The following is a 23,625-nucleotide window of genomic DNA, read 5'->3' as shown; positions in this document are numbered from 1 at the left end:
TCACCATCCCTGGATGTGTTTAAGAGCCGTTTAGATGTGGTGTTGGGGGATATGGTGTAGGGGAGAACTTTGTAGAGTAGGGTAGATGGTTGGACTCGATGATCCCAAGGGTCTCTTCCAACCTAGACAATTCTATGATTCTATGAAATGTGGTTCAAATACCAGAGCGTCCTGTGGTCTGTAAAACAGCTATTCCCAGACAGGAGAGAGCAGAGAACTGGGAAGCAGCACCAGTTGGATGAGGACTTTAACATAGAAACTACCTGGTAATCACTGCTACTGAGCTTATGGTGATGGGGGAAGACAGAAAAATAGGAATTTGGATAATCTGAGCAACTTCAGTGAGATGGAGAAATGCTGGATGCAGACATTGTCAGCAGCAGTCAGTGGTCATTCACAGCTCCAGGTGGTGCACACAATGTGGACACCTTACTAGATGTCCCCATACCTTCACTCCACTCTTCCTTTCTCTGATCCATCTCTGGCTACACACAGACAAGAAGTCCCTAAATGCGTGCTCAGTAGACAGCAAAGATCCATAAAGCCCTCCTGCACTCCCATGAGAGGTCATTCCCAGACAGCACTGGGAGGTGAAGCACAGTGAGGAAACTCCATCATCAGTCACCCTCCAGAACTGCTGGCCTGGCAGCCTGCCCCACCTAAAAGGCAAAGGCAAAGAGCGCCCTGGCTTTTCCTAGCATGCGACAGCTTGGAATACCTTGTCTCCTCGTGTTCCCTTTTCTCCTCTTTCTCCTTGTAGACCCTAAAAATAAAATAAAAAAAGAGATTATAAAGCTCGATCCAAGTAGAGGCATAGTTATCTCCTCTAATTACTCACCAAATCACTGTGCATGTCTGCAAAATCCATTCAAGCGAACTTCAAGGACATTTTCCATGTTGCCAGTCCTCAAAGTTGGCCACAAGCATGGTCTAAACTGACTTACAGAGCAGGGATGACCTGTGGGCCCAAGAACGTCTGTAATATTATATTGCCTGCAGACAGACAACCCTCCTGCCAACAGCAGTGTGGAGGGACAGGGAACACACCACAGCTGCAGATGGTCTGGAAAACAACCAGTGCTCTGCATTTTTCATGTTGTTCATAAACAATGAGGACTTAGGTGGAGGACAACACTGGTGGAAAAACCTATCGCATAAACAAGCAAGAATGCCTGTTCCTGGTGGTTTTGGACGCCGTAGTTAGGCAGACAGCAGGTACCTCTGAGAGCTGGCAAATGCTAGATAATCCTTGTCCTGGAGGCCCAAACACATTTCTGCACTGTGAATCCAATGCCAGTGCTCATCTGGATTGCATAATTCATCTCCTCCCAGGTACACCAGAACCATTTGCTGGGGCTTAGTCTGCTGAAGGACAGTGACACTAATACAAGCGATTGACTCAATGGGCAGGAATGGATTCCACCTTCCCTTGGCTCAGGAAGCACCTTTTATTTCACCTTTATTGTATCAACTGGGCAACCAACTAATGGCTGCAGGCAGACAAATATGCTCTGTCAGTAATGACCTCTCTAAAACTGCCAAAGCTTTAAATGCTTCTAATTCTAATAATACATTTGTAATTTAAACTTTAATTTAATTTACACTATAGTGGAGGCTTGCCTCCAAGCTAATGATAGCTACATGTCTGAGTTTCTTTGGCCTGTAGGGTGATTTAGATAATTGTTAAGATCTTCAGATTTCAGGCCATGGCTGACTGTAAGCAAACTCTGTACAGCCCCATCCATCTCTAATGACCCAAACTGAGCCTGCATAGTTTCCCATGCTGCGAAGCAATAATCCCACTATTTCCAAAAAGCAAACGGCAGGAGGTTCAAAAATATGACTCTTTTAATGCGCTAATAACTATGAGGACTTCATGTAGACTGAGTAGATGATTACTGTCTTGTTCCTCCCCAGCAGCCCAAACCAAACATCAATCTCATGACAGAAATGGATAGGACCTTCAGTAAGAGTGCACCACATATGAATGCTTTCCTTCTCACCCAAAACGGTGACTCAAGGCAGAAAGGAAGTATCCTCATAGCTTTGTCCATCTATCTCATTAATATTGCAAGAGTCTATCACATTGGAAGGTAATGCCACCCCCATGTTCATCTTCATCATCTTCAAGGCAGCAATTTAGCCTTAGACCATGCAAGGAAATAACATGGCCTTGGGCAAAGACAATAGTGCCCAAGCTCTTTTGAACATATTGGGCCTCTTTGTAGTGAGTTGTAAAACAAGTCCTTGGCCAGCACAGGGAAATCTTTCAGTGCATGAGCACGTCTGGTATGCCACTAAAGCCCACTGATGTACAGTCAGGTCACTAAACCTCAGAAAATCCAATCAGCCTTTACACCACCAGCGTAAAGGCTGCCTCCATAATTACGAAGGTGAGACCACAAGACAGAAATGTTAACTTGACAGCATCTGATTTATTTCGGTCTTGCTGTCCGTTCATTCAAGGCAGGTTTGTCCCCTGAGCCCAGAGGCTATTTCCTGACAGTTTTGAAAATTTGATTGGAAACTTGCTGAGAGGTGGTATTTTTTTGTTGGTGTTATGATGAAGTTTTCAAGCACCATATAAGCGGTGCATCAGCACAGACCAAAGCAATTGAATTACGGTGGGAGCATCACAAAATCACCGGTTGTTATCTCGGTAATCAAGTCATTTCTACTGACATCTCTCTACTGGCTACAGGTCTGTTCTCATTTTAAAAAGTCAGAAGAAATTCAGTGAAGTCAAGAAAGTGTCACTCTTTGGGCATAGTAAAAGATAAGTGGTCAGACATACCCCGTACTGCTTAATAAAAAATAAAAAAAAGGAAAAAAAAAAAGAAGGTAGGTGGGCAGAACACACTGAAAAAGTGGAGAAAGTTTCTAGAGCATCAAAAATTTAATAAGAGCCATGACTTACCGGTGCGCCTACATAGCCTTTAATTCCTGGAGGACCCTGTCTTCCCTCGGATCCCTAGCAAGGAATTGAGATACAGTAAAACACCAGAAGCTGTTTCACAGTTATTCAGAAAACAATTAAAAAGCATTTATTCAGAAATGTGTCTTGTGCACCTGGGCTCACAGCGGGCTGTTGAGGCTTCTTGATTGTCTCAGCCCTGATACATACAGTAGTGTCCGACTTTCCAGCTGCTTACCCAAAGTGGCGTCCCAATTTTTCCCTCTATCCCAAGCACTCAGACATTAGCCAGTTTTATCCTTCTGCTTTTGATCTCACCCTCCAAAGGCAAACTGTCCCATGCAAGTTTTGGCAATGGCAGTTGTTGCCTGCCTGTTGTGCACAGGGTGGTTGAGCTCTGTCTTGACTCCTGAACATGACATTGATGGAACAAAGCACAGGCATACCTTGCTACAAATGCTGCAGCAAAGGCTGTGTCCCAGCATAAATGAACCACAGACTTCAAATGTTATATATTTTGAAGAGTAAATGAAATAAAAAAAAAAAACAAAAAAAAACCCCAGATCGGAACTGTATTCTCCAATGTTTATTTTCAGCATAAAAGAGAGAAATGCAAGAGGATCAGGTATGTTTCAGCAGGGCTTCAGCTGATTACACATCGACTCTCCCTGGAGAAGGTAAACTAAAATGGAGAGCACTCTCACTGCATAATGTTATGTGCCTTACAGTGCCTGCAAATGGTCCAGAGCCTCAGCTGAGCAGGATCAGCCCTCAGAGCCACCTTGTGGAGGCAGACTGGGCCTGACAAGGTGGCCATGAGAACTGGTTAGATCTATTATATCATCTATTTGGCTGATTATTTTGTTACTTATCTTACTTTCATTTTCTTTCTCCTCTCTCATCTCGTTAACTCCTCTATTGGGTGCCTGTAATGGATAAGGCTTCAAAACAGATCAAGACTTTATTTTCAAATCATTTCTACCTTTCATATTAATAGATGTTTCTTATTAAAAATTTTTTTTTTTTTTTAAATGCAAGATGTTCTTGCATTGAACTATTAAGAGAATTGCATTTTTTTTGTCCCAGGGCAAGTGCCCAGGAGGTTGGTCATGTCACACCACTGTCTACATTTGCCTTAGCCCAAATGACAATCTCATTTGGAGCAGTCACTGAGCACAGACCTGGCAGGCTGGCTGGACTCTACTTGGCTGGTGTTTCACCACTGTTCTAAGCAATGCATTGCCAAAACTGTGTCCTCCGTCTGCAAGAGAGGACTTGACTTGCTAAAGCAGATGAAGCCATGCCCTGAAGCTTGTGAACAGTTCATCAGCCCAGTCGTAAAGTGGCTGAACCTGTGTTAAGTACGGATGCAAATGTGGCAAACTCAGGGGAAGATTCACAAACAGGTTAACAAAAGCTGGGTTTAGGGACAAGCAGAGGCAGCTCTGGGGTCTCTACAACATCAGGAAACAGAGGACCTCTGCAAGGCCACGCAGCAATGCAAATCCTCTAATGGGAGAGCAGCAGGCATGCACTTAATCTCTGCCTTCAGCCTGCAGAAAAATACTATCAAAGTCTGCTCCAAGTTGTCCAAATTATCAAAGTCCAACTCAGTGCCATTACACAAAATGTGGTTATAACACTTGGCAAAAGTTATAGATAGAGAAACTGGGTTTGTCTGGATGAGACTTGTTGATCCCACTCAAGGCCTGTGCTGAGATCATGTCTGGTAAACCAGAGAAGTGTGAGACCTTCGACAGCTGAGGCAAACAAGGAGGAAATTTGTCAAAATGAAACTCTTACCTAATACTTTATATTTCAAAGGCTTGATTTTTTTCCTCTCTCCTTCTGTTTTTTCTATCAAGTGCAGATAACTGTCAGTTCAGATGGGAATGTTATAGCTATGTCAGTGACATAGTAATGACAGCCACAAGAAATCTCTTTAAAGGTACAGAAGAAAAGGAAGGAAAATGTTGAATATTTGCTGCAGGATTTTACAGGCTAAAGGGTTTGGTCTCAAAAATTCAAGCTTTGTTTCACTGCTATAATACACAGTGAGGGACTTATGACCTTTTTGCTCTAGACTCACTTCCTCAATTTAAAATAACCTGCTAGGTCCCACATATTTATGTGGGAGCTCTCTCCAGTGACCAGTGGATATTTCTCGCCATCTCAGACCACCGTGGCATCTTCCTTAACCAGAAGCTCCAACACTGATTAGCACAAGGCTGACTTTAAGAGCTCTTCTTTGCTTCCACCAGCTTGTAGCCAGCAAGATCATACATCTTTCTTGGTGAGCAATGAAGTTTACCCACCAAGTTTGATGAAAAATTAAAAAAAAAAAAACAAACCCAAACACCAAACCCCCCCACATTTTTATGATTAAGACACTGAGCTAGGAACAATCTCCCCTGGAGACTTCACTGAGCAGCAAAAGCAGTAAAACCAGAGATGACATACTGAGGCGATTTCATTCCTGTAACCTACACATGTACCCTAATGGGCTCATCATCCATTACGGTACCTCTGTGGATTGAAGTCCTATTACCAGAAGTCTGCAGGACCCTTATCTGTGCTACTGGAAGCTTCACACAATTAATGAGGTCTGTAAAAGCTGTGAGGCACCTCCTTAAAAGAAAGTGTTGGCAATTCCCACTAGAGCAAAAGACTGGAAATCCCTCAGCCAAGCAGATAGCAGGGAGCTGAATTTTCTGGGCTACTGAGCCTGCACTGTGCTCGCCTGGCTCCATGTAAATGAAGATGGATTGAGCCGTGAAGGACTGCATCCCAACTGACCAGAGAAACTGCAAGGTAGCTCTCTATCAAGCCTGGGATAGAGCCTAAAGCCACTGTATTGATGCTGAGGATTTTAAATAAAAATAAGTGATCTGGCAAAACCCAATCATAACATCAGTAATTGGAGATGTGACCTTTCTGATTGCCAATTCCACCCATGGCTACACACCCTGTTCCACAGTGGTGAGGTGGTCGGGCCTTATGCCGAGGAGTAAAGGAGTGGGGATTCATATTTTAGTTTTTAAAGCCCTGTCAGCAAAGTCAGGATTGTTTCTTTAAATAACCTAGGTCAGAATCCAGCTCAAGGACACTGCATATAGCCGGTGCATCCACTGAGTTAAATAAAAGTCACTGTGAAAGCACACAATCATTTTATATTTAGCCACTGTCACTGAGAGACCGTGGTTAGCCAAGCTCACCTCTTCCCTGAGAGCACTTGGCACTGTTTAGTCAGATGTCTTTAGGTCCAGCCCCACCAGTACCTCTCCTGCCCAATGCTGAACTTATATTCAACGTTGCCTCATTACTTGGCTGAACTATATGTGCCTGATGATCCTGGTGAGAAATATGGAGCATCTTCCAGAATCAAGTCCTTCTGGAGGTAGATGTAGATGCCTCAGTTTAGCTTGGTTTGTCAAAGCTTTGCAAAGCTAGAGTGAAGAGCTTCATACCACAAGGAACATCATCTAGCCTACCAGTTTGCAATTCCACTATGTGAAACATGCAGGACAGAGAGAAAGTATGTATTTATTTATACGGTAGGAGAGATGCCACTGACAGGCATTTGTGGGTGATGAATGCAGTTCATTTCACCCACTCCCAAACCCCAGCAAAGGACAAAGCAATATCCAGAGTGCCTCCACTCAGTCCAGCCCAACACTGCCTTGCAGCTGTCATTTATCCCCCGCTGAACACACTGCCGTGCAGCTTCCACGATCAACCCCTTCGTGGTGCTGAAGGCAATGTGGCTCACGCAGAGAACTGTGGGATACTGTCAAGTATTTCCGCTAATCCCCAAACACACCATTAGTTCCGATACTCTCCTGATGAGACTTTAGGAAATTATGAACATTTCCCTCTATGAAAAAAAAGATGTTTTGGTGAAGGCACCTCTCCATAGCTGAGGAACCCAGAAGGGCCTGTATAAATGAACTACTGCATTGAGTGCTCTCAGACAGAGCCAAGTGACAATGAGGACTACATCTGGAAAGCAGCTTAGGTACCTAACTCTTATTTGAGGACAAAGGCAACAGTGAATTCCGTGTGAGGTTTAGATGACCAGACATAGCTCTGCCAGAAAGATGTGATGCTCAAAGACCTTTGCTTATACAGGAGCAGAACCAGGTGAAGTAAATTTGGGCAATCAATCTGTTGTCCTCATAACACCTTTCATAGGCTGAGCTGAACTTGCCATGCATGATGCTCCTGAAAACACACTTGTCGATCTAGTGCATCGTCTTCTTTTTATTGTAACAACAAGACTGTAAACAGCTGACAGGTAGTTATCCCCTCAGTAACTAGGGAACAAGGCAAGGAGAGCTGTGACTTTGAAAAGAGGGTAAAGAATTGCTCATGAGGAGAGCTTCAAAAATTCACATTTCCAACACTCAGCTAAATCTCACCAGATCCCTATCCAGAAGTATGTTGTTTAAAGCAAACGCAGGGATATAAGCATTGGCTCAAGTTCTGTATCACTTTGCCACTTTCCACTGGTGCAAACTGAAGCTCCCAAAACAGGCAGAAACATTCAGGCTAGGATCTCTCCATTATTTGTTCCCTCCAGTCATGGAGTAGGGATAATAATCCTTAACGACATCTTTGTGAGGTTTGGGAAGGCTTACTGAAGACATGAAGCAAAGCTTATGTGCCCCAAAACATGTTCTCTTCGCCTTCTTCACCTATGCTGTTGATTGAACAAAAGGTACTTCTCTTCACATACCTTGACTAATTACTGATATCTTAGCAGACCCCTGATGAAAATGATCATTTTGTGCTTCTTCATTCACCAGTCAGAAAATTGAGAGTCATAAACAACAAGTAATTCAAAAAGTCAGTGAAAAAAATATAGCTGTCCATGTAAAGAAGATGTGGAAAACTCACCTTTGGACCTGCCGGCCCAGGCAGTCCAAATGCTCCTGGTTGTCCTGGTTCACCCTGCAAGTAACAGCAATATTGATAGTAAATGCTAACCTTTTAACTATAATGGCTAGGGTGGCTAAAAACAGTCATTATGTACAGCTTTAGAAATGGAAGCTCTATCCAATATCTACACTCCTGAGTACCATTATTCAGAGATCTGAAAGTTTGTGGTGTGCTTTTCTTCACAAAAATAAAAGCAGAAAGAGACAAACCAAAAACTGAAGCAGCTATTCACCTGCTCTTCAAACAGAACCCCCTAAGTAGCAAGAAATGAGTTCCGTAAGTTGTGAACAGCTTGCACCATGTACAATCTACAGCTGTGGATTCCTTAATGATAACATAAAGTGTTTGATCTTAAGTAGTCACGTTTCAGTGCAATAAACACATCCGATAAGAAATTCTGCAAGTCCAAGCATGTCACTATCCAGTCCTAGATCATGTCATGTGTGATGTGATTAAGTTGCGTCAGTTCTGGAAGTTATATTGAACAATTATCATAGTTTTTTGGAAGTGGGGCAAGTATGGCACAAAGCAGAAACAGGATGCAAGTACAGGAAAAAAAAAAAAAGCTTTTCTGCTGCATACCACTACTTTTTTGTGTGCCTGTCCTTCCAAGAGTCCTTTCCCCAAGTTTCTCCAGTCACCACCTAATGACTGCCACAAAGGGACACTGAATGAGATGATAAAGGTCTATCATTGGGATGAAGATAATTCAAAGGGATGGTGGTCAAGCAGGGGAAAGGAGGGAAAGTTCCAAAACACACTTATACAAGATATTGGAAAATGTGCTTGTGGTTTTATGCCTCAACTGTAGTCCTCTTAAAGGCAATACTTGGTATGCTTCACCCTTCTTTGAGCTAACCCTGCACCTCCTCCTTTGCTCTTACCTTTTAGCAGTGCATAAGAGGAGTTCAGGTCCTTGCTTCTGTGACCACAACATCTATTTCTCTCCCCTCTGTCTGTTGTGCAAGCACAGGATGGTCCCCTGCACCCCCTGCCATCTTCACTAGCCAGTGACTCCTTGCCAGACTTAAAACAAATGGCCAGGCTCTGCAGATGCAGTTATTAACCAACACAGCTGCAGCAGCGGCTCCCAAACCACAGGCTGCCACGTCTGCCCCCTTCCCCATCTTAATGAATGGTAACAGAGATGCCCCGGCAGCCTCTCAGGATGGTTAATCCATACGACACCTGCCGTCGCTGCAAACGTGCGAGGGAAAGTGCTGGGGCTATTAACCTCCTGCCGTTTGTTTCTGCCGCTCCTAAAACGGCCATACAAATCCCCAAGACACGTTCCACTCAATACAGATTGATTTCCACTGCCTGCCTTGCACTGAAAGGCAAGGATTACATGGGAGGAACAAAAAGGCTTACGGCTTCTCCTTTTGCTCCATCCCTCCCAGGGGAGCCAGGTGAGCCCAGGGACCCCTGTAACAACGACAGAATTTTCATCAGCACAATATTAACACCCGTTGCAAGTACAAGGACATGAGTAACACAGCAAGACAAGAATAAGGAATGAAGACAATCATTTCAACGTAAACATTTATTATTTACAGTCTCTGGAGGAGCTGCTGCTGACATTAACATACTATGGCCAATTGATGAGCTGTTAATGAAGAACTAGGCACTCTTGGCCACTTAACCCATTTAAGAATAAATTAATATAAAAACTCTGCAGCTAATTAGACACGTAACCATTGAGTCATCTTAATATCATCTCCCCTCAGTCTCTCTGTCCACCATTCCATTGTCTCAACAACCTGCTGTTCTGTCACTAAATACTCATTTATTTTTTAAATTATTTTTTTATTCCATGCTTGTACAGCATCATTCCCAAAGCTCAGCAGCCTCTAGGCACAGCTATAATGCACATAAGTAATGAGCCTAAAAGTACACAGAAAAGAAGTCTTGAAATACTCAAGCAGCCCTCAGAAACTACTCTGGCCACCGAGAAGAGAGTCTCAGAGCTGCAAATGCGCAAAGCCATAGTAAATAAAGAAACAGAAAACCAGGCACCACTTTTAAAATCTTCCTGTGCATCAGAACGAATGGGACTAAATATGTTGAGATTGTCAGTCCCACAGCCAACAGGGACTGCAACAAACACAGAGAAAATGCAAGTTTTGCTGCGTGCAGCTGGCCATTTCAAGAACAAATGGAGAATGGAAAGAGAAAAGACACAAAACAGGCAAGCCAAGGTACGTGGTGAGGAACCGGCTCAGTGTTTTTACTTCTAGGCACGGCAGCAGGGTTTTTTTAAGTGTATTGTGAAAAAAGTCTCAAATGAAAAACAGACACGGGCGCCGCAAACAGCCACTCTGGGCTCTTATTAAACTGAGCTGGTTTGCTGTGTATTACTTGGAGGGCGATTGGGCCTTGTAGTCCTGAGTGTTTGCTGTTTTACAAGAGATGGAAAAGGTTGAAATTCCTAAAATTCTTCCTGTAAATGTTGTTAAAGGCATATCTGACAAATGCATCTAAAGTAAATACTAGTTGACGGAGCAAGATCAGTGCAGGATAATTTTATTATTATTCTTTTCTAAGAAGATCACAAAGCAAGCAGCTAAAAGCTATCTCAGTCCAAAAGTTATAGTGTTCAGTGCAAGAAAGCCTGTGATAATCTTTGGCCTTCCGTGTCTCATATTGAAGAAACACTAGTGTTTCTCTATGTGGAGGCATTAGCACCGAGCTTCTATTCTGTTTCACTCTTCTACTCTGCTTCAGAGTTTTACAAAGTTTGGAAAAAGTTCACGCCCTTGAGACCTCCACACATTTGTCAAATGTGGCTGAGCACCATCAATGTGTTTAAAGATTTTAAGGTGCACTTAGCTGAAAAATAGTACAACAGCATAGTTTCCTTTTCTTAGTACCTTGTCAACACAAAACAAGAAAACAGAGAGGTAAAACAAGAGACTTGGAAGAGGTCCTGTTTTCATTAGCCCTTCCACAATAGATTAAAATTAACTTTTCACAGTATAATTAACAAAGACTCAGACTTACTTTTTCTCCTTTATCCCCTTTCAGTCCAGGAAAGCCAGGGGGACCTTCTTCACCCTAAAACACCAATGGAAAAGACACCTCATATGAAATACCATACCATTCTGTGGTGTATTTGTGTATTTTAGATGGCAGTTATTGTCTGTTGAGAGTTGAAGCCAACTTCTCCACCTTGCTGTAATGATGCTGTTCTCAGTTACCTGTAACTTGCCTGTATTTGAACAGATTCACTTTCAATTTTCCATTCAAGTGTCTTCCTTTGGCTGATCACTCCCTTCCCACTTTTTTGTAAATACCATCCAGAAACAGTCTTTTTCCAAGAATGAAATAAGAGATCTATCCTTGCTAAATAAAAGTGTTTGAAGCATAGAAACCTTTCACTGAGAAGCTCTCCTGTTGCCCCATTTCAAAGCACAAGAACTCGAAATTTTGCATGGCCAACTTACTGTGACTCCAAATTTCCAATAGCATGCTGTTGTGTTTTAAGCCCAGCCAGCAGCTAGGACCACACAGCCACTCACGCGTTTCTGCCCCTTCCCCCAAAAGAACAGGGAGAAGAGGGAGGAAAGGAGAGGAAATAGAAAGGAAAAAAGCATTGTGGGCTGAGATAAAGACTGTTTAATAGAACAATAACAGAAAAGGAAAATAACAATAAAAAAAGAAAAGTCATAATAATGACACAAGTCATTCTCACCACCTGGTGAATTGGTAACTTCCTGAGCAATGATCCTGGATTCTGCCCCCAGACAACTCCCACTTATATACAGAGCATGACAGCTATGGTACAGAACATTCCATTGGCCATTCTGCTGTTCTTTCTGTGCTCCTTCTCAGTTTCTATAGGAAGCTGGAAAGAGTCCTTCAAAAGTACAAACATTGCCTAGCAACAACTAAAACAATATGAATTATTGACATTCCTTTCACAGCAATCACAAGAAAGAAAATTAACTCTTTCCTTTTGACACATGGAATTTTTTGAAAAAACCCAAATGTGGAATTTTTTCCCCTTTACTTGCACACATTAGGTCAACATGTAACCTTGGAAGCCATTCCATTTAAACCTTATCAATAGGTACTTCTTGTAGTCAACAGCTAACTTCACCAAGGATTCAGAGCAGGTTTCAGCTCTGTGAACAAAGCAGGATTATGCCTGCTGTCATGAGGTACTTGGTCATGATCCAGCAGCCTGCCTACTTCTGTCCTGCATGTTCATGCTCCGACTGATGGCACACAGGTTGCAGCATTGCTGGACTGTACAAGAGATGTTGGCATGAGTCCTTCAACAGACTGTTACCTGTGTCTCTTCTACCTGAAACAGTAGACATCAATACGTGGGATGTAAAGCCACTAGCACCGCTGGCAAATGATATGCCACAAAGCAGAGCCAAGTGACTGAGAGCTTTTTCCCCATCTGCTTTTGTAAAAAAACCCAGTAACACTGAAGAACCCTTTTGAAAGAGCATTAAAGTGGCTAAGCTGTTGATGCATATATTTCTAAGTTGCCTGTATATACATACATAAGGACTACCTACATACCCAGATAAATTCAGGCAATATTCTGCCACATTCTGTCTTTTTTGTGATGTTTTTTACCTGCATGATTAGTCCAGCAGACTTAGATGGATGTATTCCTAGGGCAAGGTTCCAGTCAACGTCAGACAGTGACAAAATCCGGCCTTATTTATTTATAGGTATATTTGGCACTTAAAGGTTAATAAAAGCTAGTATCTGGAAAGTATCTGTGCTGTATATGCAAATTAAAGTCATTAGATACTTTTATAATCACATTTCTTGCTAACTGAACCTTCATGAAGCACTCTGCCTAGAATTTGCAACGCAGCTAGTGGTAAAAATCAGATCTGCTGTATTTGAATGGCTCCCTAATGAGATAGAAAACCCATCAAATAGCAAATGTGATTTTTAAGGAAATCATTTGCTCTAAGAGGTCAATATAACTTGAAGGAACTGCTGTTCCATGGCAAAGTGTGCAGCATAGGTAGGAGAACGATTTGTGTCTTTTCTATGCAAAGTAAAAGAATACGGTTAATTAGCTCATTCTCTTGCTGTCGTTTGGGTTTTTTTCTTTTCCTTTTTTTTTTTTTTCCTCCATGAAGTAGCAACTCCTTGTCACAGTTGAATAAATTAATCCTAGCATCAGTCAATAAGTTAGATCCACATTGCTCATAGAGCCATTCATGCTGGACAGGACCTCATAAGGTTCCTAGTCCAGCCTCCTTTTTATTTATTAACTAAAGCAGTGCGATTTCATGCTTTTGACTCTTAACAGATCTCAAGCAGCTGCCTACAAAGATGTAAAGACCAGAGCAGATCTGTTGGCCCTCACAGCCAAGAGACTGCCTGGACATTTGCAGGAAAGCACTGTAGACTCTCTCCCACTCAATGACCATACATGCCAGAGACAACCAGTCAGCCTGAACTGCCACCCACTGATCGGCTCCAGAGTCACCAAGTAGGGGAGAGGGGCTTCAGGGGTGTACTGTGCTGAGGAATACGTGACTCAGCAAAGCCCAGCACTGCTGTACATCAGACAGCCTGGCACAGAGCTGACCCTTTACTGGAAATACAGCTTGTTTACCAGTTTGCAGTGGAAATCTCTGAGCATCCACCAGCTTTACCAGTTCCATCCCAAGAAAAAAACTGCACAGAAACAACCTAGACACTAGAGGCAGGTTTAACGTCTCCTGGGGGACCACCACTGACCCACACCAGACCAGGGAATGGAAAGGGCTCCTATTTCTGCCCTTTCCACTGACTACTCATTAACCCTGGCTTGTTGCTCTGCATCCCTCACTATGCAGAAAAACCTGTCAGGCTCAGAATAAGTTCAGCAGTTGTTTGAACTTCAGTAGAAGCACAAGAAGGGATTGTACTGCCTGTGTCAAAACACTCATGTTCGCAAAGTAAACTGCGTAACCTACAGGAGTGAGCAGTGGAAGAGAGCAGGAAACAGAAAAGCATCGGTGCTGCTGTGCTTGCACAGCTCCAAAGTAGCTGTGACAGGCAGCGATGGGAAAGCGACCAACAGCTTGCACCCTTAACTCACTGCCAGCTGCCAAAACCCCCACTGAGGATGTAGCTAACTGGAATGGAGTCGTGTTGCCAGAGAAATGTACTTCACTAAGTAACTTTTTTCTCCTTTTTTTTTTTTCTCTTTTTTCTTTTTTTAATCTTTTTTTTTTTATATATCTTTTTTCCTCCTTTTTTTTTGTTTTAAACTAATCAACTGCATTAACTGCATTGTACAACAATCACCATTTCTTTTGATTTTCCCGACAGATTTTTTTTCAATCAATCAGGTAAAATCCCAAGCATTGTGCTCAGCGTGCTACTAAGACCTAGGGAAGTGCTGGTGTACCCAAAAGGTATCTATTCCCTCCTCTCAACCCCTCCAGTTAGGTCATTAGGGTTAGCAAAAGAGCTCCCCTCTCTCTCCAGCACTTGTGGATCGAGGGGCTCTGCCGTCGCATCTATCCTGGAAACCACGTTCTAAAGCCAGGGAACATTACCATTAGAGAATGACAAAATTGGCCAAAATGAAACATCACAGGGGCCTGAAATAAGGTTGTCCAAGAGGATTTCTTGTTGGGGAGGTTACCGCTTCAACAATTAGGTTCAAAAGGAAGGCAGTATATTTTCTTGAGTACTTTCCCCTTTCCAGGCTCACGAGCATGCTTGTCCTTTTCTTACCCACTGGAAAGCCAGCCACATGTGTTTAGCTTCATCCTCTGTGCTGCACAGCCAGTGGCCTTTAATGGAACATTTCCACCCAAGTTAGCAAGAGAATAAACACGTTCATTAGCTCACCATTGACAAAATATTTGTCAAAGGAGCCGAGATTTGGCAAACTGCCATCTGATCTAAAGGAACCAGAGGACTTCCCTTGCAGTAGGGCTATGAAGTGCAGTCAGTCTCATGGAAGCAGATACTGCTACTTAGGTAGTGCACAGGTAGCTACATATGTCTACAAATGCCATTTTTCACTTTTCAGTAGTTATTCTATGATTATTTACTTGAATTACAGCAATGCCTTATTTGTTCCCCGCTTGGGTCACTCTGCTGAACACTGTATGAATAAATATTAAATGATGGTCACTATGCTCCACAGCTCAGTTTAAAATTGCAATGAATGTGTAAATATAATAAAAAAAAAATAATAGAGGAGGCAGAGAGCACAGGCCAGTGAAATCCCTGTCAAGCAGACACAGTTTGCAAGTGCTCTGGGCTGAAGGATCCAGGCACCACACTGGGGAGACAGGTGGGCTTCAGTGGCTGGCATTGACCCCTGGGGAAGAGAAGCCCATCACATTCCTTGCACCAAGGCCAAACCTGGTTGTGCCACTGAGAGGGATAAAAATGATACTGTATACCCACAGGGTTGCTGCATCCCCGGCTTTGAAACAGTGAGAATCAGGTGGTAACACATAAACCACACCTATCTGTTTACGCTGTGGGTTTCTACTACCAACCATCTACTTTAGGGATATATGAACTTTAAAGGCTGTCCCTTTCTGTAGAAACATCTGGACCAGGGTAGGAAGGTAACAATGACCAGGGAAATGCAAAGAAGTAGCAAAAGCAGAAGACACTACTGATAAGGAGAGGAACAGAGCATACCTTCTAAAGCACCTTCCCTTAGGCTTAGCCTACATTTACTGAAGCAGTTGTCCACTTTAGATGGGGTGACCTCTTGCTTCCTTGGTCAATAGTTTTGTGGACAAAAACTTGAATCTGTAGGTAGTGGTACCTGTGAGGAAGTGCATTAACAAATACGGTAGCTTGGCTTAAGAAGTTCCTAAAATATTGAATACTGCAAGCTCTGAGGATGTGGCACTAGACAAATCACTCTGAAAACTCCCCCTTTCATCCCTCAAAGAATTTATATAAATTCTGCAAGCAAATTAGGAAGGTTTTCTGAGCCATACTGAAACAAAAAAGCTTAAGCAGAATTCATAAAAAGGATAGAATTTTGATTTTGCTTGTATTTACTTTTTAATGGAAATGTTCAGAGCCACAAAATGGATACAGAGCAAGGCCTAAGAACTACTTCTGTCCTTCCTGAGGGGTCTCAAAGCAGGGTTTACATGAGCACATGGTTTGTCCAGGCCCAATGGACAAAAAGAAATGTCACATCATGAGGAAATTCAGAGCACAGGCAACCCTTAGCTACCGTACACTGAGTACAGAGGTGACAAAGAATAAAGATACACCCCTTGGCTTCAAGCATATCATCCATTAAAAGTAGGCAAGTGAGCTGGGGAAGTATAGACACACACAGATAGGTTCCTTTCTTAGTTTGTGTGCATCAGCAGAGTTATCCCATTTCTACATTTGAGCAAGGATGTGTTTCTGGTACATCAGTGTCACATGGATTTACCAGATCACACCAGCTCTAGGTTAGTGATCCCTTCATGGCCATGAAGGTTGGTTGTTGTTTTGTTTTTTTTTAAAACCTTCCATTACATGATCACCGTATGCACATATAGCTTAATGTTGCATATCATTCAAGAATTCACCTCACCTGGGTTATACTGAACCTCGCTACCTCAGAGAATCGCCTAAATATTATGTACATGGTCTGTGATCAAATTATATCTACATCCCATGTATGTCCTCAGACGGCTGAATGGAGATAACCATGAACTGAAAATGCAGATAAAATAATTGCTAGAAAATATATTTCCTCAAACTGGGAACAACTAATACAGGGATTTTGCCATATCCAGCCTCATAACAGAATTTCTCTGAAAAGAAAGAGACCAAAAATGGACAAGGAAGGGATCTGGAAAGGTATCTGGAAAGGCAGAGACAGAACAATTCAGTATTATCTGATCTGAGGAAGACATCAAAAGCACACAAAGGAATAATCCCTCAGCGATGTTTTTTTAAGCAATCTACTCAAGTTTAACTGCTTTTCTTTCCTCCACTTGCAGCTCCTCAAGCAGCTGCCAAGTTTACAAATATTTCTTCCAACTCAAGAACAGCTGTGGCCTATAATCACATATTTTATTTCAAACTCTGGGTTGTGGCCCACGTTAATGGAAATGAGAGCAAACTAAACAAGAAAATAATGGGGAAAAAATCAGTCCAAAACACATGGTTAGATTCTCATTTGCCTGTCAAATTCAAGTAAATCACTGGACTTTTCCTTCCGCTTACAGAGCAGATGACAGAAGACAGATCATTCTGAGGTCAATTCTATACATTTTATTTATTTTCTCTTCCAAACTGCTCTACATCTAACACAAAAGTGCCACTTTTCTAATCCTAAAATGAAACAAAAATTTCTAACCCTGTCACTAAACGTCAATAAAGATGTCATTGAGAGACCTTCAGAAATCTGCCAGGCAGAACCCCATGAATCACACACCCAGCATATTGACAGCTGCGCAAACCGGGGGATCTATATCCTAGGTAGGAGACAAAATAGCAAGAGCTGAAGAGAAACAGAACAAAAGCGGCAAAATTAAATGGAAACAGAAGCAAAATTGAACTGCTCAGTGTTACCACTTCACCATTAACACACCCCTCTGTCCTTTGTTAATTAACTTCACAGCATCCCCGTGAAATCAGAAGGGAGTTATAGCAACTCTAATATTGCTTTCATCTCATGAGGGCAACGAGTCAGAGGTACAACTGAGTAGAAGACATATGGAAGGTCACACAGTCTGGGACAAAGACGGAAGCTCACTCCAGATTTTCTGTGTTCTAGGTCAGTACCCTAACCATAAGTTTATTCTTTCTCTCGCCTGGCTCATTGACCTGCATTTAGCTTTGAAACCTGATACTCATAAAATCATAGAATGGTTTAGGTTGGAAGGGACATTAACGGTCATCTAGTTCCAACCCCCCTGCCATGGGCAGGGACACCTTCCACTAGACCATGTTGCTCAAAGCCCCATCCAGCCTGGCCTTGAACACTTACAGGGATGGGGCAGCCACAACTTCCCTGGGCAACCTGTTTCCCAAAGAATAAACCAGATGACCATGGGTGAGTGGCCTATGGCTTATCCATGGTTACATACTAAACTGTTTTCACTGTTTGATGAGAAAAGTGAAGAAGGATGACAGAAGAGATATTGCAAGTTGAGTGTGGTCTTCAAGTTCAAATGTCTGAGAACACTTCCAAGAGACTGCATGTGTCTGGAAGGATCAAATATCTGTCTTTTCTAGTTTTTTTCCATTCAGGAGCCACCAACTTAAGGAGGCTGAAACAAAAGATTTCACGACTTTGTCTCTAGCAGCCATACAAAATAAATATTTTCTTGAAAAATATTTTAATTTTGGGGTTTGTCTTTTTTTAGAGTGGTGAGGCAAAGGCAAAGTTTTCATTAAAAGCCAGGAATGATCTGCAGATCAATTGAGAGGCAGAGCTGCAATGGATATATGTCACCCAGCTCCATTTTCAAAAGCTGCTGACCAGACAGGCAGCACAAATGATTGCCATTCTCCAACGCACAGATGCAGGATTCTATTAGCTTAATGATGCTAAAACCCTATTAATATCTTGGAAAAATTGACACCAAAACTGGCATTATTTTCTGCTTCCACAAGAAATAAGAATCTCAACTTGGAGTTCACTTTAGTTTATTCTAAGAAAAGAAGAAAATCTTCTCTGCTGGGTCTCTGTATTATAGTCTGATTTAATAAACAGAAAGGTCATGTGGACATGATACACAGGGGTGAATAGAAGTTGTACGTTTGGCTATCAGGAAGCTCAGCCCAGTATGCAGACAGATGGAAAAATGATAGTTACAGGTATTTCTTGTACTGCAAACATATAAGATTTTATTTAATGCATTGCCTAGCAATCAATTATCCCCAAAAGGTACTTCCCCTGGAGAAGTTCAGGAGACCTTGTCTTTCAAGGGTCTCTGAACCTTTGAACCTTATCATGAACATCATGGAGCCTACCATGAGATCAGAAGGGTTCTTTCTGACCCTTCATCGTATGATCCTAGTCATTGTTCATCTGGGGAGAGGTGCATCATTTTTCAGGGATACCAACAGATATTTTTCTTTGAAGAAACCTGATACTCCACCTTTTTATCAAAATAGGTAAAACAACATCTGTATAGCAGTTGATTTGACATATGGTCGCCCATAAATGGCACTGCAGGAGAGAAGCTGCATCAGACCTTACTGATGCAGTAAAGAGCTATACCCTGGTCAAGGTCACTGGGGAGTGCAGAATATCCTGGAAAAATCCTAAAGACTTCAAAGCTGCCATTGGTGCCCAAGATCCTATTCATTAGCTTCACATTAGTTGCATCCCCACCATGACACTCCTTCACTCACTATGTAAGTAATTGCTGGAAGACTGGGGTGGTCAGACACCTTTTACAACTATTGAACTGCTGGTTCATCTATAATCAAGACTGCCTCAAGTGCAGTACTTTCTTGAAGAAAGCATCTACCTCTGCAACAGAGGGAGCATGGGAGAGTACAAGGGGAGCACGGGAGAGTACAAGAGGATCTGTTGTGTTTGAAATACTTTTGGTCAACAGCTAGAAGAGTTGCTCAAACAATTGCTGAAATCTTCAAATTAGGACACAGTAGAATGCTTTGCAGACCTATTTATGATTAAACATACTGAATAAGAGGTAGACAGTAACTGGAACTAGTTGGTACCATAATCCCACTACACCAAGGAATAACCTGAGAAATAAACTGGGCTACAAAGGGTCCCAAAAGCAGGACTGCTAGTTCCTGAAATTCCATTTTTTTCTTGTTTGCATGGCAGGAGCAAAAGAGTCCTCAATTAAAGATACATTTGTCAGACACTTTGATATATGAAAAACATAACAGCTCTGCTTTGAAAATTTCCTTGTCTCAAAGTAGAAGTTGATGCTCCTTCAAACATCTGCCACTGCTGAGGACCAGACAAACAGCTTGCCAAGTGCTAGAGGGGAAGTGTTCATTGACGTAGAAAAATAACCCAGTCATGTACCATGACACTGATTAATTTATATTCTTACATCTATAAATAGCACATAGAAAATAGTTCTGGTCTTGTGGATGACTTGCCACGTACTGGTTGATATTTTGCCTTGCAAGAAAAATATTTTAATAACTTTTGCTCTGCTCCTTGGAAGTTCCTGATGCTTCAGACCTCCACACAACCCTCAAAAAATTCAGTAGCTCTCAGAAGAGTACATTAGGGCAGAGGAGTACTGTGTCAGGGTACTTCAAGCTCCAGTGCTGACCTATTCTTAAACATCTGCTGCTACTGATATTCCACATTCACCCTTTAGAGTTTATTCTGGACCCTCACTGAAATACATAGAAAGCTTTTCCTTGAGATTAACCACACCATTTAGTCCATGATTCCTCCCCTCTTTGCAGAGCCCATTCCTTCCAGTCTCTCCCTGTTGGTTAAATTTGCAAAATCACAGATCATTCTTCTCATTGCTCTCTGCAATGAGCAACATCTCTCCACATCTCTCTCTTTAAATATCATGCCCAAACTGGAGACAGCATCCTGCCTTAGGTCTTATCAGCACCTACTTATAACTCGCAGTGATAATGCCTCTGCTGACTGCCAAACATACCTGAGGCTGCTCAGCCAAGTCTTTGCCAAGATTATAAATTGTTCTGGTCCAGCCAAACATGTTTGTTTATAAAGTGATGCAGCTCACTATGTCTTTTTAATCTCAGAGTGCATTACAAAGGTCATGATTGTTCCTCCCATTTTATTTATGGGAACACTGAGGTACAAGAAGGGGAAAAGCTAAAGCCATGTATCCTTATGGAGCCAATGATATAGAACCACAAAGAAAAGCTGGGTCTCCAGAGACCCAGACCCATTCACAGCACCAAATGCATCAGATTCTCTTGAAATAATGACCTCTAATGCTGCACTCACAGTTTCTCCAGGAAAATAAATACTTGCCATGAAAAAAAACACATTTTCCTCACCTAGCAGTTGCTACTGTGTGTGTGATCATTACCTAGCAGGGGCTGAGGCACAAATCACCATCCTTCTGTCAAAGCCAGAGACAACAGGCCTTGTGGACTTTGGGAGACATAAAATCTCCAGGTAGTGCTTAAGAAAAAGGGTCAAAGACCCAAAAGGGGAAATGAAAGATGTCCAAGGTTGTATTTGGGCAAGTAAAGAACAGCATGAAACACGGTGCTGCTGTGGTCTCACCTGTCCTCATCTGCACCTTCAGAGAGCCCATGAACAAACACCTGCACCTTCTCAGCCACGAACAAGGAATCTCAGCCTGGCAATAGCTTTGGTCAGTGGAAAGGGGAAAATCTGGCTGCTTAACTAGATAGATGTGAAAACATGTAGCAGGGAGAGGGGCAGGGAACACTCAAGATGCCTTTGATAAACCGGTGATAGCAACTTGCTTCATGTAATGCTTCAGGTCTCTGTGAGTCATTATGCTACGAGATCCACTTCAGAGTGCATGCTCCAGACTGCTGGGAAAGCTTTTTTATTTTCCACCTAACAGGCAGCTAATCCATACCTATCCATTGCAATACTGCTCTCAGGAGCATCCCACATTCAAACAACGGTTATCAATGACAGAATCAAAGCAATCTGTTTCCCCCACCCCCCAGCTCTTCTATCAGAAGCAGCATAAAGTTGGAAAATCTTTCTCACACGCTTCCTTTCCACACTGCCACTGGATCTTGGCAGAGAAACCCTCTAAAGAAACAAGTGATGGAGACTTTGCAAACTTCTGCTTGCCAGTAGGTGTCATTATATACCAGCAACGTACCTGCCAGCCAGAGGCCAATGCTGAAAAGAGAGAAATGTTTTCTAAGTTTATGTAAGGGGAAAAAAAAAGTTACTAGTATTCTTGCACTGCTGAGAATTAAGCTGTCACGATGCACAATTACTAGTTGTTTATTACAATCTGCAGCTGTTATTCTGGGTCACAGAAAACCACAGAATTTATCTAAACCCCTCCAATTATTGTTAAGAAAAAGAACTCTATCAAACTACAGTTATTTAGCTGTGCAGAATATACTTTAACTACAGTTAAGAGGACTCAAAAATACTCAACATGCAGACTGAAATTGCCTGCATACACAAGAGGATTCGGAACATACTCGGAGTACTAAGGCAGATACTGACATTAATACACCTCACCGTTTAATCAGAAGGTTCAGAAAAGAAATGACAGATACGAATGATTCCAGTGAGCTGCACGACAGCCTTGTGAAGTAGATGAGGTATTATTATACAGATGTTTAAGTGCTGGACTGAGAAGTTAAGTGCTGAGTGACCTTAACCGGATGAAGTCAATAGCTAAGAATTGTTCCCAAGAGAGATGATTCCCAGCACAAAAAATAATAAGAAAAAAACCTGCAGATATTGCACTTTCACTTTTCATTACCAGGTCAGTTTGAGCTATGCTTACATTAGTTTTTATTTCCCAATAAAGTAAGAAGATCTGAGTGGTAAGAACCAAACCCCGAGGAGGCAATATTTCCACAGCCACTGTCTCCGAGGAACACCAATTACTGCGCAGTTGGGTTTTGTTTTGTTTTGTTTTCAAATTTCAAACTCAATAGTACCTCTAAACTTGGAGATGTTTTCTCATCTTCTTACTGTCAAGATGTGCTCACTGAAAGAGCACTGCCCGCCAACCTGGATGCTGATGGGCAAAGGCTCCTGCTGCTTCCTTAGGCTCTCAGAGTCACCCTTCAGCTCACCAGCCCTGGGTAAACTGCATGGCATTTAAGAATTCTGGGACTTGGTGACAATGTCTGAATACCACGGTAGCCCAAACAAGGCCTATAACCTCGCTGGAGCACCTTTCCTGCACCAGGCTCAAGGTTTCAGCAGTAAAAAGGATGCACACATCATCTCTTGGAATGATAATTTGTTTTATTTGGAAGTTGCAGGAATAAGGATTAATTTCTGGTTTCCGCAAGCTCAAGCTCCACATCATGTAAGTGTTCTAAAAGCACACCCGGCTTCTAGAAGTTCAGATCGTTGTTCCAACTCCTTTGCACTGAAGCATTTATGCTCTCCCCTTTGGCGCTTGCTTGAACTACACCACAGCAGCCTGGCACCCTGCTAATCCTGACCCCTTTCCTGGCTTGGATTTAGACTTGCGTCATCAACTTCAGACCAGTCTGGAGATCTGGATTCTCATCTGAACGTGGCTACTATCACTGACCCATTCTGTGGGATAAGTCCTGGCTGGTGAGGTCCCTGCCCTGCTAGTCATGGTATTGGTCCCAGCTCCATCCCCCTTAGGGCACAGATGGTCCTCGCCTTACCCTGACACTCAGGGACTTGTATCTCAAACATTATTATAGCTCTGTGTGTCTAAAATACCGCTTCCAACCTGAGCTTTACCTGCAAGGAAGACACACACAGAGCCCTTCTGGTGTCAAAATCCATCCCTTAAAAATACCTAAGCAAAAGCTCTCCTTTGCCATCAAACCAGCATGTAACATCAGACTCCAGCAAATGTCTGCGGCACCTTTTGCAGGCAGAACTGCACTCATTTTCTTGTGCCCCAAGTTACTGGAGGCTAGCCAGCCCTGAGCCAGAGGCACCGTGCTCGTGCTAATTTGGTAAGCCCTGCTGACGGCTCAGCACCAGGATAAAAAAGTTACATGGCTTTCAGGTCAGACCTTTCTTATATTCAGCTGCCTCGGGGCAAACACATCACAGGGCTCTGCATGCATAGACAGTATCTAACAGGGTAGATTTCCACAGCTTTTCCAGAAGCCCTAAAAATGGCGATAATTCCACTTTGGAAGACAAGTAAGGAAAGGGGAAGCAAAGC

At 42.5% G+C, this 23,625-nt stretch overlaps 1 protein-coding gene across 1 annotated transcript in view; it reads right to left on the bottom strand.

The window, feature by feature from the left end:
- COL22A1 (collagen, type XXII, alpha 1) overlaps positions 1-23,625 on the bottom strand; it is a 219,796-nt gene that overhangs the window by 102,997 nt on the left and 93,174 nt on the right. Inside the window, exons 12-15 of the mRNA XM_009888174.1 lie at positions 9,224-9,277; positions 7,811-7,864; positions 2,918-2,971; positions 719-763 (exon numbers count right to left, since the gene is read on the bottom strand). Of these exons, the coding sequence (XP_009886476.1) occupies positions 719-763; positions 2,918-2,971; positions 7,811-7,864; positions 9,224-9,277 (207 nt within the window). The remainder of the gene's footprint in view (positions 1-718; positions 764-2,917; positions 2,972-7,810; positions 7,865-9,223; positions 9,278-23,625) is intronic.

The sequence above is a fragment of the Charadrius vociferus genome, unplaced genomic scaffold, assembly GCF_000708025.1.
Source record: "Charadrius vociferus isolate BGI_N301 unplaced genomic scaffold, ASM70802v2 scaffold276, whole genome shotgun sequence".
NCBI lineage: Eukaryota > Metazoa > Chordata > Aves > Charadriiformes > Charadriidae > Charadrius > Charadrius vociferus.
The sequence above is the reverse complement of the archived record's forward strand: the minus strand, read 5'-3'. Positions and strand labels throughout refer to the sequence as shown.